Raw genomic sequence first — 18,545 nt, forward strand, 5'->3', positions numbered from 1 at the left:
CAGTTCCAGGATCCTACAAAAATAAAAAATTTTAATGAGTACCTGGATGAAAATAGAAACTAGCTGGATCTCTGATGTATAAGTACATTTTGTTACCTTTTTCAAACTGATTTAGGGAACTGTGCTAGATATTGCATGAGCAGCAGCTTTTTATTTAAAACTATTTTATATTTGAAAACAATTTGTGTGTCATTATCTTAAAAGAACGAAGTATTTTGAGAAAAGTGTCATGTCAGGCTGAGTGTCTGTACCACTGGTACATCACATTATCTTTTCAATGCAAGTAATCGTGATCTTGCATGGCTCTATCAAAAGATGGATGCATTTGTTTGCAATTTGTCTAATCTATGCAAGTAGTAAGTAATTTTATTTTAATTTGAATTTAGTCATTGTTAAGGGTATTTAAATTGTTGTAAATGGATTTTTTATCTTGCAATTTTTGACAAGATGCTCCTTAAATAGTGGGTGCACAGCAGTGCATGGAATTGTTGGTAATACCTGGAGAAGTGTGTGTTTTTCAGCAGAATGGGCAAGTGTATGTATCAAGACTTGGTAAATCATAAAGATCGTGATGTACAGAAATTGTCCTACAGGATTGAAAGTGGCCAAAAGAGCAAGGTTTTACACCTTGTAATAATCCAATATATTATGTCAACACTTTAAACAGTGGTTTTAGATGTTGTATTTGATTTCACAAAACAAAAAAAAACCCAACATCCAACAAAAATTAACTTGCCTGATGTGAGCATTTTTTTAGTATGTATATTCAGATCTTGGGTTTAGGTTTTATCTTTTCACATGTGGGTTTGAGCTACTGCAGTCTACTTTTTTAAAGATTTAAACTTCAAAGTTACTGTTTACTTTTCATTTCAAATCTTGTTTTGTTTTGTCACATTTCTAGAGCTTAACTTTCCATGAGACAAGTTCCAGCCTGTTTAATTTTTTCCTTCAAATGATACATAACAGCATCCTGAAGATTAGAAACAGGTAAAAAAGAAATTAGTTTCTTGTTGTATGGCATGCTTGGTTTGTTTGTTTTCTTTAATTGACTCTGGGGACTTTTGATAGTTGTCTTTTAAAGATCTTTTATTTCATATTAATGAGAAATTTATGTATCAGTTTAAGCTCCAAAAAAGCATGAAGAGTGTGGAGTCAACTTCATTTTAAATAATATTTCTCTTCCCTACCTGGATGATGTTAACTATTTACAGTGCATTATTCCATAGAATATGAAATAACCTTCCTTTAAAACTGCAAATGTAATTCTAAAGGAATATACTTTAAAATGGTGGGATCCATTGTGGTGAGCAAAAGCAAGAGTAACATCCAAGCAATTATGCAGAAGTCTTGTTCGTCATTTCCCTGTAGTGCAATGGTTTTGCTATTTGGCAAGTTGCAATAAAAATAAAAGGCAGTAGCAGCAGAAATTTAAATTACTGGCAACTCCAGAATTAAGAATCAGATGTTACAGAAGGTAGTAATGCAGATTCCTTCTTGTGTTAGTAGAGATACTGACTTGGTACTTTTATTTTGCCTCTAGGTGGCAAATGTGTACCATGTTTAAGAAAGGAAATATTTACATGATTTTTATTTGTAAATTCCGAGTGATTTATATTAGAATGAATAGATTCTTGCTCTGGAAAAAATGCTTTTGTTTTAGAATACTTATTTTAGAATCTCAGAGGATTGAGGGAGAGTGAGAAATGCTCTCAAGGAGTCACATAGAAGCATGTTTATATTTTCTCCTAGCATTCCTTACGCTGCCTTTGGCAGGATCATAAGAATGCTCTTGTGGCATACTTTAATAATGACTAACCAATGTGAGTATATTTTATGGAATTTTAATGGTTTCAGAGAAAGTACACCCTGACAAAACCAGCTTCACACTTTCAAATTCATTCACAGCTTGACTGAAAAAATGTTTGTCATGAAATGAACTTACCCCTTTTAAGTAGCTTGTTCTTGTTTGTCAAAAAAAAAAAAAACCATATATTCAGTAAATAAATAGACCCTTTTTCTCGTTAAAAAAAACACGGTCAACATTAACTTGATGTTTTGAGAAAAATGCTGATTATTGAGCTGGGGGCCTCCAAGGAATCTTTTAATACTGTTTGATACATTTAACAAAAGTCTGTAAGAAAATAAAATTACTGCAAGGAGTATTTTCAGCTGACTGAAAATACAGGTAGGATCAGTCCTCAAAAGTAGTATGTGGTCTGAATTTATTCTCTTCAGCTTCACCAAGTCATTCATGTAATAGCAGTGAAATGGACATTATAGTATCTCACTGCTTCAAAGAAGTGTTGTGAAAATAAGTCCCTTGGGTTTTGTGAGCCGTACCCATTTGTTTCATGCCAGCATAGAAAATTCTCCCAGTGCACTTTGTTTTGTGTGAGGAACACTTCTCTTGAAGCTGTCAGATTAAGATGTAACATAAAGAATTAAGAAACTTCAATGAGGGATGTGTCTGCAGCAGGAGGAGGTCTTCTGGTTTGAGATCACTTATACAATTTCTTTCATTTAACAGCAGTTGACTCCTGGAATTTGTTAATATGAAAGGAATGTGTTTATTAGTGCGGTTTTTTTCACTGTTAAAAGTTAAAACTTCTAGATCTCTGTGTAGATTCTTAAAAGAAAAAAATAAATAAGGCTAACCGGTAAACATATACTATATTTCTTACATTATACTTGGAAAAAAAATACTTAACAGCTATTGCAATCTTGTTGCATGTTTTGATTTTTTTGTTTTCTTTTATTCTTTGGAAGGTTCTACTTACAGTGCTGTGGAATTCCACAGGGCTCCATTTTGTCAAGCTTACTTTGCAGCTTATTCTATGGAGATATGGAAAACAGATTGCTCTCTGGAATACAGAAGGATGGGTAAGGGTGCTTTGCTCTGTTACAGTAATTCATAGTATGTAATATATATGTTAGTCATTTTCTCTGACATTTAGTTTTGAATTTCAAGGATTTCCAACTTCATTAGGAGTGTGGTGCACAAACATCTTTGCAGCTTCAGTGAAATTGTGGTTGCTTTTTTTTTTGAGAATTTCCCTATTAGAAGATTGAGAAGAAAATGCAGAAAAAGCTTTAGTTGGAGATTTATTCTTAGAAAGAGCACTGTACTTTGTAAGGCTTCTTACAGCATCTCTAGCTGCTCTTGTACTTGTGAGAAGTTTATGGCTATGCCTCATTTCCACATCATCTGTGTCTTTTCACTTCAGACAAGATGAAACGTTTGTTACAGACTTTCTGATACTCCTGGCTTCTGCCTGAGGGCTTTCCAATCCTCTGTCAGTAAATCTTAACATTTTATCAAGGTCAGAGATTTATAGCAGATTTTTTATGGGGTATGTTGGTTCTTGTTTGAAACAGGGTGTGATTTTTCAGTAAATCTTCTCAGTCTTTGTGCCCTGCATGTGCTTGTTCCTTAGGAGCTTGACAGAAAGCTAGCGTGCTAAAAGCTTTAACTCTTTATTAGCTGTAAAAATTTTGAGGTTCCTATTACCTTTGTATGAACAGATCCCCAACAGAATTCTGGATTAGGGTATTCATGAGCTGGACCCTGAAACTTGTTTGTGTTCAGACATCTCCCTTCATTGCTGTGAATTCCTCCTCCCAAAAATGAAAAAGAACTGTGGGAATACTCCAGATAAGTGCATCTTACTGGTGTTTCTTCTTGGGAGGCTTGCTGGGTGTCAGAATTATAAACATTTCTCTACAAAAGCAGTAGTTCTCACAGGCTTGAGGATGCTCTGATGTGAGTCTGAAAAGCTATCTGTTGCTTTCAAAGGGTGTTGTTTACGAAACAGAAATTATGAAACTGATTCAGAAGAATGCACTCGTTAATGTAACAGCTGCCTTTATGTACAGCAGATTTTAGAATGTTGCTTATGTGTCTATTGAATGAGCTTGATAATTTAATTTGTCCTTTAAGTCAGAAGAATAAGGTGGTTTTTGACTTGGCTGGGCCAAGGTGCTACTGATCTGATCATAGTGATGGCAGTATGCTTGCTTTGAAGATGAGACTGTACATCATCATCTCCAGAGTTACTTCTCTGTGATCTGCTAGGCAGGATTTACCAGAAAAACATGGGCATGCTTGGGGGCTGAATTCTGTTGGAAAATTTCGGCCTTTACAGTGGTAGATGGAATTCTGTTTTACATTCAAGTGATAGTTTCATAAACAGCTTATTACATGGTAAACAAAGACAGAGTTGGAAACCATCAAGAATCTACTTGTCTACCTGGTCTGGGACCTCTTCCTTGTCTTGTAGAGAAAGATACTGCATATTCTCCCTTGGAAAAGTGTATCCAGGGAAACACTGGATCCAGGGGAATAGTTTGTATGTTGTAAATTATTTCATTTTTCATCTAGCCAGTCTAATTGCTTTTTTATTTAATTTTTTCATTTATGTTTAAGAAAGAAGCAAAATTGAGAATTTCTTCATGAGTCTCAATTTGGAGTTTGTATCAGCCTCTACCATCTTGTGAATTAAAATAGGCAGGCACCTTGTTGCTCTGAAGTGTATGAAAAAGCTTTGAAAGGATTATGTATTAAAAAATCGGTTTCTTCTTGATTATAGAGTCCTAATACGTCTCATTGATGATTTTTTGCTGCTTACACCACATTTAATGAAGGCAAGAACTTTTGTAAGGTATGCTATCAGAGACATAGTCTTCAAAGTAGTAAGCATTATTACCTTTTACGTAATTCTTTTTCATCTTTATGCACATAAGTGTATTTAAAAGTTAACAGTCAAGGGCTATTTTGGAAGCCTTGGTAGTAGCCTGTGCTTGGGAAGAATCCTAAAACTGCATTCTTGATAGCCAGTTAAGAATTTGTTGCAGTTCACATGGTAGGCAATTCCTGCTTAAGTTTGAATTAGGGACCTGCCTACTAACCTTGGTGGAGCTTCAAGCAAAAATTAGTATTGCAGCCTAACCAAAGCAGCTGAAAGTTGTGTTTTAAAACCATTTTCCCTTAAATTTTTAAGATGTCTTATTTACATTCTCAAAATGTTTTTATTGGGCACTCATGCTGCTGCTTTCTGTTCCCATTCTGAGAAAGAATGCAGCTCTGGTCTGATCCAGTATTGCTAAGAATTTTCTGATAATTAACATTCCATGATGAGTATCAAAGATACCAATAGCATGGTAGTATGCAGTTCACATGGAAGTTTTAAAACACTTACTCTTTACTGTGCTTCAGTACTACCTTTTCTTTAAAAATTGAATCCCAAAAGCTCCTGATTACTGCGGATAGGGAGTGTACAGTCAGTCGTAGAGTTCTGCTGATGCCAAAATCAATTTAAAGGAAGAAAAGCTTAGTATCTACAGTGTAGTCAGTTGTATCATGTTTTTCAATAGCAAGAAAGATGCAGCTCTGTTGTGAACCTGAAAGGTGATGGAACAATCAATTAAGTACAGTTTGAAGTATAAATTGTATGAAATAGTGGATAGTGTATCTTGAAGACTTCATTTGTCCTCATTTCCTTACCAGAACAGGAAGAAATATGTAGGGATCTGTGGGTTTACAGTTCTGGAAATGATAAACTAACAGTGAGGGGCCTTAAGCTTTAATCTCTTAAAAAATCTGTTCAGGACAATGTCACTTGAGTAGCAGTGAAGATATTGTCCTGTTTACCCTTTAAAGTTGTCTGCATGTTTATTCTACACCAACTTCTGTACCACCTGTGTTGATTTTCTGTAGAGAAGTAGCTTTTCTGTGAGAAATTTCCAGAACTGTTTACAGATCAGATCCTATGATCTCTCTGCCATAAATAGAGTAATATCAGTTTTTCCTAATGTAGTATTTGAGCTGGGGGACTCAGTAAATTAGTTTTAAGGAGACAGCATTACAACTATGACTCCCCAAGAAGAAGAGCCTACCTCTTCCTCTCTTTAAAAGGATGAAGCATAAGTATGTTGTCAAATAGGACAAGACTGCTTCTTGTCCATGACACTGCTGATCCAGTATGTAGCAGGTAATCAGCAGGCATTCTGGCAGTGAAAACATTCTTAGGGAAAATGTTCCCATCAAAGTTCAAAACTTTTCATCAAATAACTGAGATTCTTGTTATATGGTGTCTTCTTGGTTTTGTTAACTTCCAAAAACAATAACTTGTCATCTGTCTTTTTTGAGTGATTTTTATTTCAGAGGTTTCTGTGGTTCATAAATCTTATCTCAAGTGTTACATGGCTGATGTGCTTAATTTGCATTAATCTGTAAAATTTTTTCTCCATTATCCTCAAGTTTATTTGTTTAATGTATTTATTTACCTCTAATGTCTTCACTTTATTTCTAGCTGTGTTCCTTAACCTGGAGAGTTGGCTGTGGTTCCCTTTATTCTTTGTTTTCTGCCCTTTTGTTCAAGGTCTGATGTCTTGCAGCGTGGTGCCAGTTTTTGTCTGCTTTGCTGGGGGGGGCTTAGCCTAACTGTTTATATTTGTTTTAGGACTCTAGCAACAGGTATTCCTGAGTACGGCCTTTTAATAAACCCAAATAAGACAGTGGTGAATTTTCCTGTTGATGATATCCCAGGATGTTCCAAATTTAAACAGCTGCCAGATTGTCGTTTGATCCCGTGGTGTGGTTTGTTACTAGATATAAAAACACTCGAGGTTTACTGCGATTACTCCAGGTAAATAGAGTTGTACACTCCAGGCTCAGCTTTACAGTGTCTCGTACATAGTGGGAGAAGCACAAGGGTACGCTGGGAATGATGTAGTTGAATTGATTGCAAAACGGATTTGGTTTTATTTGGTATAGACTACAGGGAGAAGCAATCTATTCAACATCAGAGGTGTTTCCTCTGGTACACTTCAGATGGGAAAGAATGTTTGGGGGAAGAGAACTTCTCTTTAAACTAGCAACCTTGACCATTTACACAAAACAGTCTGAAGTGGCATAAAACTCAGGACAGGATCATGTATCCTACTGAAAGGTTCTGTAGACCCTTTACATGGATTACTAGAGATGGCATTAGACATTTGCTAAAGATGGAAAAGAAAGAGCTGTTTAAACTCAAGGATAATATTGTTTCATTAGCTTTATTATTGACAATTTTTAATATAAACAGCCCTTAAGCATTTAAGTGGAACATTAGAAGGAGGTTTTCCACTGATAGTAAAGTTCCTGAGTAGTCTTCCTAAACAGAAAAGTTTGGTCATTTTTGGAATTTATTCAACGACCAGAGATTTATTCACTAGCTGAGTTCTTGAAAAAAACAGTTTATGTTGAAAAGGGTATTGATGTTGCAGGGTTGGGAGACATCAATCAGAATCATAAAACCATAGAATTGTTTATTTTGGAAAAAACCTTTAAGATCAAGGCCAGCCATTAACCCAGCACTACCAAGCCCACCACAGTATTTGTTTCAAGGCTTTGCTAAGCTTTATAAGCTTAAGTAGCTAGAACAATCAGGGTTGTTCCAGTAACTAAGGTGGCTTCAAGCCTAAGCTCCTGCCTTGCATGGATCATAGATACAGAGAAGATGATTGTCACTGGAGTAATTAATAGTGTTCTGGCTAGACAGCGTGTTTAAGAAATACATTTAGTTTATTTCTAAGGTTATTGATTCACCATTTTTAGCAGAGTGAATTTTTCAGCCCTGAGGCATTGAAGTCAGCCCTTTGCTAATACCCTTAATTCCACAGGGCCTAGTCTCTTTCAACACTGAATTTAATTATGGTCTTTAATATCTTTTAGCTACTGGCTCATTGATTAGCAGGAAATCTCTGTAAAATGGGAAGTTAAATGAGGCTTTCTTTTCAGAATTTAATTTAGTCTATTAGCCCACGGAGTTTAACTACTTTTTTTACTTTTTTTTTCCTAGTTACACCTGTACTTCTATCAGATCAAGTCTTTCCTTCAATTCAAATGTAACAGCTGGGAAAAACATGAAATACAAACTGAGTGCAGTCCTCAAACTGAAATGTCATAGTTTATTTCTTGATTTACAGGTGGGAATATGAAAATGGATGTTTGGCAATATTGTGATTAGTGATGAGCATTAAAACAGCTTTGAGTTCTAACATAAAAGTTTATTTTTTGAGAGGAAGTCTGTATAATCTGTAAATGTTGACGTCAGATAAAATGTAGGGTTCCAGAAGTGATCCTTCACAACACTGTTAACTTAGTTATAGAAAAAAAATCTTTGAAGTTTAGCATAAACTGGTTTTTGTCCAGATCTTCAACAAATCCTGTTATGACACTAAAATATTCTTATAGCTCTGTTTCTGTTCTTTCAGATCAACAGCCTTAGAACAGTTCTCATTAACATCTACAAGATATTTTTACTCCAGGCTTACAGGTAGGTCACTGTCTTCTGAAGTAAGTGTCAATATTTCATTACTTTTTCTTAACACGTGGAGGAGCTATGAATTAGAAAAAAGTGTGCCATATAAGTGTGCAGTATTTATATATTTCTGTACAATGTGTACAGTAGTAAATGTCAGTAGTAGGTCAAGTTTCAGCACTGTGCTTAAGTACTACTGTTAGGTTTAGGATACAAGAATATATTTCATGTGTGTGTTTAAGTGATACTTCACCAAATGGATTTTTAGTGTCTTGGTTTTGACAGCTGACCTCAAGATAACTAGTCTGTTTTGCTTCAGGAGTATGATAAGAAGCCTTATTAACCATTTTATATTTAGATCAGTTAAATATTAGCCAGTTTATATTTACAAAGATAAGGGAAAGAAATCAAAACTGATAAGCAAGTTTGAAGAAAATACTAAGCTATGTACATTGAAAACTTTGAATGATTTGCAGCAGCAAGTAATTGGGTTTTTATTGTTTTAACACAGAAAATGCAAGAAGTTCTTCACTCTTCACAAAAATCAAATGTTGGTCTGCTCACACTTGTTAAGAAGGGACATTTTGGTTCTGTTCTTAAATTCATCTTGATCTACATTCAAGCTGTATTCTTTATCCAAGAAGTGTAATTGGGTTTGTTTAGTACAGCACTCATGTGTCCAGCTTTTAAACTTTGGTGTTGTGGGTGATTTAAGATTTTTCTTTGATAGAGATGTCCACTTAGTGACTTCTGTTTGGTTTTATGGTAACACTATAACAGTGGCCTTTATAATTAAAAGACTGTCCACCGTGATAACTGCATGTCCAGTTAATTCAGCCAAAGACCTGTAATGCAGCATGGTACTAGGGTGTACCCCTGAAATACTGAAAATGTCACAGGTTCTTTTAAGTGATTGCAATATGCTGGGTTAATTTAATAAGCAAGTATGTACATTGTTGATTAATTAAAAACAAACATTGTAATTGGCTATATTCATCATAGGCAGGATTGTAATGCCAGAGTCTGAAGGTAAAAAAGTCAGCAGCTCGAAAATAATTTCAAACAGGTGTTAGGAAGCATACAGTACAAATAACTTCAATAGAGTTGGCTTCCAGATAGGCAAAGGAGTGAGTGTCTTGGTCTGCGGAATCATTTGGAAGTTTATTTTCCTGAATACCTGAACAGAATTTATTGTGGGGTTTTGCTTTGTTTATTCTCCCTCTCCTACTCTCTCATGTGGGTGTTCTCTGGTGTCGTGGTCTGTGATATGGAATTGGTGACGATGGGTAGTTTAATTTTCCCTGCACATAACGCAGTTACGCTGTCCTCAGAGGAGAAGTCTGTTCCCAAGACAGATGGCTTAGAGATCTACTTTCAGTATAAAACTTAGAAATAAATGTTATCTATTGTCTGACATTCCAGGATTGTGTATATATGGGAGAGGCGTTATGAAGTAACAGTGTTGATACAGCTAAAGACTGTTGTGTGCTTTTAGATGTTGTATGGTGCCTAAGCTATGTAGTCATAGTTTCACTTGGAATTGCAAATGACTTTTGATTAAATAGGCTGTTTTTGTGAACAGGTTCCATGCCTGTGTTATCCAATTTCCATTCTACCAGCAAGTTAGAAAAAATCCTCGTTTCTTCCTAAGGATTGTTTCTCAGACTGCATCATGCTGCTATGCTATCCTGAAAACAATAAATGCAGGTATAGGGTGTTAATGGGAATGAAGTAGTGGGTTTTGATTTGTTTGGGGGTTTTTTGGACAAATAGAACGTCTTGACTATGCAGTCCGATGGTGTAATTTTGGGATAAAGATCAGGAATGAATATTGTGAAGTGTATGATGAGAATCACAGTGCATTTTTCTTCTTAAATTCAGTTTTCTGAAGATTGTGTTTCAGGCACTAGTTTTTAGTTTTCTGCTAATGTGCAGGGCTTCACTGACTATACAGTTTTCTAGTAAAAAATCCTGGGGTGATTTTATATAAAGAGAGGAGAGACCAGACATACTTCTTAATGCTCATCATTTTCAGTTATATTATTTTCCTTTTATGTCTCTAGGGATTGCTGAAGGTAACAAAGATGTATCTGGCATATTCCCTATTCAGGTAGCAGAATGGCTCTGCTACCATGCCTTCATTGTCAAACTGTCAAATCACAAGGCTTTTTACGAATGTCTGCTTAAACCCTTAAAAGTCTGTAAGTATGTAGCTATTTTTACAGTTTTGTCTATGTTAATTGTAATAAAACTTAAAAACTAATGGATTTTTAAAGTTTTCTAATCCTATAATATTTTTCTCAGATGTACATTAATGATCTTTCTGATTTTATTCAAGTTTACTAAGTGTAAGTAGGCAGATTAAAATGTTTTTCAGCGCTGCATTTTCTAGAGCCTTATTTTCACAGGACAGTTGATGCTTGGCACTCAGTAAGCTTGTACAGTTCAGAAAGCTTAATGAGACTGTGTTAATCATGTAGGTATTCTCAGCAGGTTTAACTAAATGAAATACAAGTGTTCAGTCTTCTATTTTAAAAAATGTAGATTAACTGGCAACTAAATAAGCTCCTCCCACAATTTAAACTCCTACTCAAAAAAGTGTCACCAGGGTCACTTGGAAACAGAAGCACTGGCTCCACTGCATGTGTATTTGTGTGGAGTTGTGGTGTTGGTGTATCTCTGACATTTTCATTTGGTGACATAAACTGTGACCCTGGGCAGCTCTTTCCTTAAACAGTTGTGCAGTCTGTTTGCAGACCAGCCCCAGAAATAATAGAATTTTCAGTTTTAAGATATTAAAAGTGGACAGCAAGAGGTTTTCCTGAAGCAGCCAGTACTGTTGATGAATTTAGCTGCAGTGATGTTCAGACTGTGGATGCTGACTCTGTAATTTGCACTCTGAAGGGCTCATTGCTTGGGCAGTTTTGTTATATAAGATCAAGAAATTCTTGGGTCTCATTCTAGGGTAACACCTATTTGATTTCAAATATATCATAAACTTCCTTTGATAGCTGCACTGAGGTCCAGTGTCCCCCAAAAAAAAAAAAGCAGCTCTTCTTTTCGAAGGAAGCATTTCCTTCCCATATTGAAGGCTTGCAGCAAGGCCTAAGTGCAGAGTCTGATTTTTGGTGGTGCAGTGTGAATGTACCAAGACAACATTTACACTGTTAAGAGAAACAGACTGATGGTTGGGGTTTTGTCTGCCACATCCTTGAGAGCTATGGACTTTCTGTATGGAGCAGAATTCCAACAGCCTTTCCCAGAGGAACTCCTTTCTCTGAGTTGCTCAGTGGCACCAAAACCACCCTCTGCTGCTGAGAAACCAGGGCAGGGCTGCTTTCTTCACTTGGAGAGGACTGGGACTGAAGAACTAAGCAGAGAATGCAGCGGACACAACCAGTAGGGCAGTGGCTTCTCTGGGAGCTGCCTCACTTCTCCAAGATCTGTATAGGGTACATTTGAGTTTTCATCTCTAATGGTGACTGTTTTGCTCTTGGGATCTTTAACTGGCAGACCACAATCCAAGGCAAACCTTCTTCATCCTTCTCTGTGCATGCTTTTCTGTTTACTCTGACAGTGCTTTCAGGGTGGAGGCACAGCTCCTGGCAGCTTTATTGCTCAACAGAATCTCACCTTCTGTGGCTGCACACATCAGCTGTAAAAGCAGTCTCTGCTGTCCACAAACCACCACAAATGCCAGGGAAAATTGGCTGGGAAGTAGAGGTGAAGTTTTCCTAGTCTGAATAGCAATTGTCTCTAGGTTCTTTCTGCTGTACCCATAGAGCTGCTTGCTTAACTGCAATACTGATCTGAAACTTTCATGTGGTCCAGGCATAACTCTGTGCACAGTTTCTAACCCAGGAAGGGAAAGCTGACCACCTGTCAGCAGGCTTCTCTGCCAGTGAGAATTGCCCTTGAGAAAGGGAATAATCTTTCTTCCTAAATTCCTGTGGAAGCCTATTAACATATTTCCTGAGTATTGTGGAGATGGAGCAGGAAAAGGCCAAAGGTCTGTAGAAAGTCAGTGGTGATGTTCCCTTGAAAAGAGTACCTCTCAGCTGTTCCTTCAAAAACATTACCTTCTCTGAGGCAGAATCTGTTCTTCACATCCATAGTGTTAAGACTCTTTTTATCTACAGAATCCAGTTTCTTTTGGAAATATCTGAGACTTCAAGTACACTATGGAAAGATCAAGGCTTCAGAAACCTTTGCTTAACAGCTGCCTGAACAGTTAGCAGTCTGTGACTTTACTATGAAACTTTCAAGATGGAAACTTTCACTGTGATTGGATGACAGATCACTGGGGTCCAAGTAATTCAAGTGCTATTTCTCCATTTGATTATAGCCACCTGAAATCTTACCTGCACTTCCACTAGTTCTGTTCCACCGATGCAGCAAGGGTTGATGCAGTAATTGGTGGAGCTGTACAAAGATACCTTGTGGTAACAAGTCACATGTATACCCTTGGTGTGAGTGGGCATCATTATCTCTGTATCCCCAAGGTCTCTGGTCATGGGTGAAGGCTGTTTTTCAGTTTCTGATTGTACATGGTTTATATTCTTGTGAATTCAGTACAATACTAAGTGTCCCCATCCTTTGGGCATACAGTAAAATCCATTTACAGAGATATTGATAGTTTTCTATGCAGTTACAAGTTAGTTTTGTTTGCCCTGCACCAGACCTAGTCCTGGGCAATGTTATTGTAATCAGAACCATCAAGAATCATCTTGTAGAGAAGGTTGCTTAGAGAAATTATGTAGAGCTATCAGAGCTAATTCTAAACATGGTATTTTAAGTTTTGTCTTCCTGGAAATCAAGTAGCATGCGTGGATGTCAGTAGTCATGACAGGGAAGTCACTGACTTTCAGGTTGGATCCTGTGAAATCAGCTCAGTATCTCTATAGGCTGCAGTAATCTGTAGTACAGAGATAAACAAGGCTAGTAAAAGCCCGTGTTGACTTAACAGCTGCAATTCTTGTTTTCATTTTGGAATTTGTATTGCCTGTATAAAACCTATTACCTCTGTAAGATCATTTTGTTGACAGGAATTGGTATAAATGTGGTTTTCTCTTGTGCCCCTGCACATGCCTTCCCATTAGTCTCTGTGGGAATTGATATCAAGCTCATAGGTTTTGGGGAGGAAGTTCTTCCTACTATTCCCAAACCTATTAAATATCAACATCAGGGACTTGTCATGAGTTGTCATCATTCTTCAGAGTTAAGTATTTAAAACACAGTTATTGTTTAACATCCCTCCTGTTATTACCAGCAGGGAAAGGAGCAAGAGTCTTTCCTTATCATGATAAGATATAAATACATCATCTGTCTCCTTTCCAGATACAGGGCAAATGTTTATTGAGTACTCCTGGCTTTCTGCACCATTGATAATTTTGCTGACTCTGTTTAGTGATGGACTTGAACTGTTGCTAGGATTTTACATGTTCATCCTAATCTGTAAAAAGTCCTTTTTACTGTCTGTATTTCTATTGATGGGACATTCAGTCTTTCAAAGTAACTATGGTTTAACAGAAGGCCTTATTTGGTTGGTAAAGTTGTTGAACAAATGGGCTTATGCTTTTCAAAATTTAATGAAGTTCTCAAATCTGAACAAAAAAAGTCACAAAAACAGAAACTAGGAGGAATTTGCTCCTTGATTTTCTTTGTTCATATTTTCACATACAATTTTGAACTTTTTTTTTTATTTATTAGCCTGATTAATGCATGGAAGAGCAGTAGCATATTTTATTAGAACTTTTTTCTTTTTGTCCTCATATTCCAGGTGTTTCAACTTTTTAGTTGGTTTTAGCTAGTACTGATTTCATTGCTTCATTAGCATTTTCCTTAAACCAGATTTAATAGTAATTTGCAGTTGTAATGAATTGTTTCTGATATTTTGGTAGGTAAGAGGAGGCTAATCAGGAAGATCCCAGAGGATACTGTGGCACTACTGCGGGCAGTGACAGAACCATCTCTTTGTCAAGATTTCAAAGCTATCCTGGACTAACTGATTGAGGTTTAGTTCATAATTTTCCCACATTTGAAAATAAATACTGTGTCTTTGGGTGACTTCTCTGTAGTTTATTTTGGTGGAGTGGCCCAAAAGCAAGTTCACTCAGAAGTTTTATGTGTTTGCTTCTTAGAAGACACAAAAAGAGCAGACAGTTTTGTTAATACCTTCTTGTTTGGGTTTTTGTTTATGGGGTTATTTTTGTAAATTCACAGGCTGTTTGAGGTAATTTACTTGGCTATGTTCCATGATTCCCATCTTCTTGATGGAGGAATCATTAAACTATGTTCTGTATAAAATTATTTATATTTTTGTTTCAGTGAGTTGTCTTGAAGAGGTGTTTTTTACTTATCTGTGTTGCAGACTATTTTATAATAAATTGTCTGGTTAATTGCAATACCAAATATTTGTTTCCACTGACTTTATTTTATAGTAATCTGTAATATGCTGGTTTATGTCACAAAAAGCAGTTATCTGCACAGGTCAAATTCATTTCATGGCAAGATGCAGAGGCTAGAAGTTTTATGCTTTGCAGATCACAACTAACATGTGCCAAAATGTCACTGTCCAAGCTGATTATTTTTGGTGTATGTTTTATTTATTTTGAATGTGATATTTTTAATACAGTGTTGCACAGAATGATATTGTTGCATTTATACCTGCAAAACAAAAGTTCTTGATTAGATAATATACCAAGTATATTGCTTTTCTATTTACATATCTTTGGTGCTGTAAAAACAATTTTTTTACAAGGACATATAGTGATAGAAAAATGGAGAATGATTTTAAACAGGGAGTTGGTTTACATTCAGTATAAGGAAGAAATTCTTTACTGTGAGGGTGTTGAGATGCAGGAAGAGGTTGCCCAGAGGAGTCATGGTTGGTTCATACCTGGCAAATCCCTACCACCCAGGGACCGGTGGTTGATTTGCAGTATTGCAGTCTGTCCATTAACATCATAACTCAGTTCAAAATGTACGGTCAGTCACACAGGTTTGGGTTTTTTCTGTCTGTGAAGTGGCACCCTTAAAGTATATTTCAAAAAAGTCACAGAACAATTGCTCCTACTGGAGATGAAGAACAACAACACTTTTTGCTCTCCAGTCAGCAGCTCAAACATTTAAACACCCCCATGCCCCTCAGTGGTCTGCAGTGACACTGGATGAGGGAGCACTATCTGGGAAAGCACTGTGTAAGAGTTGCCTGGCAGTGCAGAAAGCTTTGTTTTATGGGATCATGTGGCAGGAAGAGACAGCAAGATGCTCCAAAATGAAGAATGGAGGGAATGTAAACTTCACCAATGGCTTGGTTAACCCATTTTTCTCTGTGAGAATATAAACTTATGATGTGGTCTCAGCTGAAGGTGTAATTTTATAAAAATGAATATAAGTGTAATGCTTGCAATTCTCTGAGCTTTTGTTTGCCTTTCCCAACAATTACTGCCTGAGCCAGCAGTTTTAAACAGTAGGTGTTTGTAAACAGATACAAATATGGTGTAGAAATCACAAGAGAAGATTATTTAATTTAAAATATCCTTTCCTCAAAAAGGCAAGTGAAAGTAAAGCTGAAACTGGTATGTGTTTTAGCAAGTGGAGAGCTTGGAGATTTGAAGAGCTGTCAGTCTATACTGGAAACTTGAAGTTGCTTCTGTGGGTTATGGTAGTTGGAAAGAAAATACTAGGAGTATATATGGAAGGAATAGATTAACCATGGCAGGGCATACAGTTTTTGCTCTAAAAATAGATATTTATAATGTTGGGAAAATGGAAATATCCCATAAAGTTATTCCAGTACAGAACTGTTCTAAAAGAAATAGTGTGATCCATTACACTGGTAAAATATATTCTACTTAATTGGTAGCAAGGCAATGCGTTAAACAGCAACTGCTGACAGGAAACGTTTGGGTAGAGTGAATAACTTGAATCTTGAAATATTAAAGGAATTACCTTAGGAGCATTCTGAATCTGTAATGCAGATTTTCAACAATCATTGTACAGCTGGGAAAATTTCAAGAGATTTGAGAGTTGTGGTGAAGGTTAAGGTCTCAGTATTTAAGAGAAGGTAAGTAGAGGGATTGAGAGCTAAACCACTGAAGGTAACTCCCTGCGCAACCTGCGCTGCAAGTGTTGCAAACCACTCAGGAAGCTGAGTTTGCTGGAGGGTTTAAATGGGGAAGGGGAGAAATAGGACTGAACATTGTTTTTAGTATGTCTGCAGAGCTGTAAGGAAGGAATTTGACAGAAGCCCCTTTAAGGGAGATCACAATATCTTGGATACATCCATCAGGCACATTCTACTCTCCCCACTGTTTCTTTTTGGGAAGGAAATACAGACTGGAAATCTCAGGTTGAGGTAGGTATCAAATTTCACAATGTCCTACAAAACTGCCTGTGTTCCAGAAGGATTGTGCTTTTCTTTCTGCATCTGTTTTCTGTTTATTGTATTATGATAATTTGGATGTGTCCTTATTTATAGTGCTGTTCCAACACTCCTGAGGCTTCTTCCTTTAATAGACAATTGATCTCCTTGTTTTAGGGCTGTGGATTCTGGTTAAGGCTGAACATCACCATGGCTGTGTTTGTGTCTTTTACTGATTTACTCCCAAAGAACCCAGGTGGTTCTTGCAGCCTAGGCACTTTTAGGAAAGTCTTTTCTGTCAGAACGTTACGAGTTCAAGGCAGCGTATTAGAGGAAAGAAGATCTGATGGAATACGGAGATAAAAGATTGGGAAAAGAATGAACAGAAGGTGTTTGCATACACGTGTTCCCTCAAGTAACACAGTCGAGCTGTTCAGGAAAAAGTGTACCTGTAGGATATCATCATCTTCTTCATGAATAAGAAGGGGAACTTGAAGCACTAAGTTTATTGGAATAAGGCTACAGTTTTGACACAGGAATTTTGGTAGAGGTAACATCAGAAGTGCACTGACAACAGAAAAGCAGTGTTCATGCAAGAGTTGCTCAACACATTTTTCTACATGCCTACTTGAGCTAAACAGTAACCTCAGCTTGTGCTTCCCAGACATCATTTGTAGTTGCTGGAGCTGAAAATTGTTCTTCCTCAGAGTCCTGTCCTGGGCTGAACTGCATGTCCAGTGATCCATAAAGTCTCCCTTGTAGTGAATGGAAGGGACAGCTCAAAAGTCAAGTCTGGATACCATGACAGTGACTCAAGGTGGATTTATAGACTTGAAAGTCTTTTAGATCTAGTTTAATTATTTTCTCAGCTTCTGTCTGTATTAGTTGGATGTATTTTTGTTTAGGAGCAGAACTATGACTATTTAAGCCTCCTATAGTTGCCTATAGGATTTTAATGAACATTTATCTGTCTGTAGCCAGAAATAGGAATATAAAATGGATGCTATAATTAGTTAAAAATTCTTATTTATGTATGTACAGCTTTATAACCCTAATCCTTTCTCTTCCTTGACTCAGTTACTCAGCCTGAAGACATTGTCATACCTTATCCTTACATACTTTCCCCATATTTTTTCAGAGGCTGCTGGTTCCTCAAGTGTCTTGACAAGAGGAATCCTCATCTCCCAGCACAACAGAGTGGCCAAGATCTGCAGCCAAGTACAGGAAATCCTGTTTTTCAGTAAAGATTAATTTCATTGTTATGTCCTGTAAAGTTGCAGCTCACTGAAAGGCTGCTGTACCTCTGCATTATTCTTATGCTATTCAGCTATTGTGTTCAGTATGAGAAATAAAGGGGAAAAAATGGGGACTTCTTTTTTTTTTAACATTATTTTCCACTACAATAAATTCTGGAATTTGCTAAGATGAGAGATTTGTGCAGAATTAATTGGTCAAATTTACTTAACCTATATTCTTTTATCTGCTGATGCTTTATTTTTGCTCCTTGCAGTGCTTGAGAATATGAAAAAAAACACAAAATGATTCCTATTTAAGTGTGTATAGGGATTTACACAAATTAGATAGTAGTGGAAAACAGCAGTCCTTATTCTTAGAGAGCTCCCATTCTGCATCTCTCAGAGCAGGAGGGCATGGTAGTGGATGATACTGTAGGTGCTTGTGTTCCAATTTATGTTGCTGATCTTTAGCAACAGACCAGTTTTTGTAAAAGTGAAGAAAGACAGAAGCCAGCAGCAATACTTAACAGGCTTTCCAAGTTTAAATTCTGTCTGGAGACATACATGAAGCTGTGGAATTGGTTGAAATTAAAGGAAACACAACAGCACTGTTTACAGAGAGTAGTGATTGCTGTATATACAAGG

General features: G+C 36.7%; 1 protein-coding gene across 8 annotated transcripts in view; it reads left to right on the top strand.

Moving 5' to 3' along the window:
- Positions 1 to 14,711, top strand: part of TERT (telomerase reverse transcriptase) — a 30,718-nt gene extending 16,007 nt beyond the window's left edge. For 2 of the 8 annotated variants that reach the window (XM_086896030.1, XM_086896056.1), the window contains exons 8-16: positions 902 to 987; positions 2,767 to 2,880; positions 4,587 to 4,658; positions 6,459 to 6,644; positions 7,839 to 7,965; positions 8,254 to 8,315; positions 9,883 to 10,007; positions 10,364 to 10,501; positions 14,201 to 14,711. In XM_086896030.1, the coding sequence (XP_086752156.1) occupies positions 902 to 987; positions 2,767 to 2,880; positions 4,587 to 4,658; positions 6,459 to 6,644; positions 7,839 to 7,965; positions 8,254 to 8,315; positions 9,883 to 10,007; positions 10,364 to 10,501; positions 14,201 to 14,304 (1,014 nt within the window). In that variant the 3' untranslated portion in view covers positions 14,305 to 14,711. The remainder of the gene's footprint in view (positions 1 to 901; positions 988 to 2,766; positions 2,881 to 4,586; positions 4,659 to 6,458; positions 6,645 to 7,838; positions 7,966 to 8,253; positions 8,316 to 9,882; positions 10,008 to 10,363; positions 10,502 to 14,200) is intronic. The other 6 variants (XM_086896045.1, XM_086896072.1, XM_086896035.1 and 3 more) reach the window with 4 other exon arrangements.
- The last annotated feature ends 3,834 nt before the right edge of the window (positions 14,712 to 18,545 follow it).

Source organism: Cyanistes caeruleus, chromosome 1, assembly GCF_971803275.1.
Source record: "Cyanistes caeruleus chromosome 1, bCyaCae1.hap1.1, whole genome shotgun sequence".
NCBI lineage: Eukaryota > Metazoa > Chordata > Aves > Passeriformes > Paridae > Cyanistes > Cyanistes caeruleus.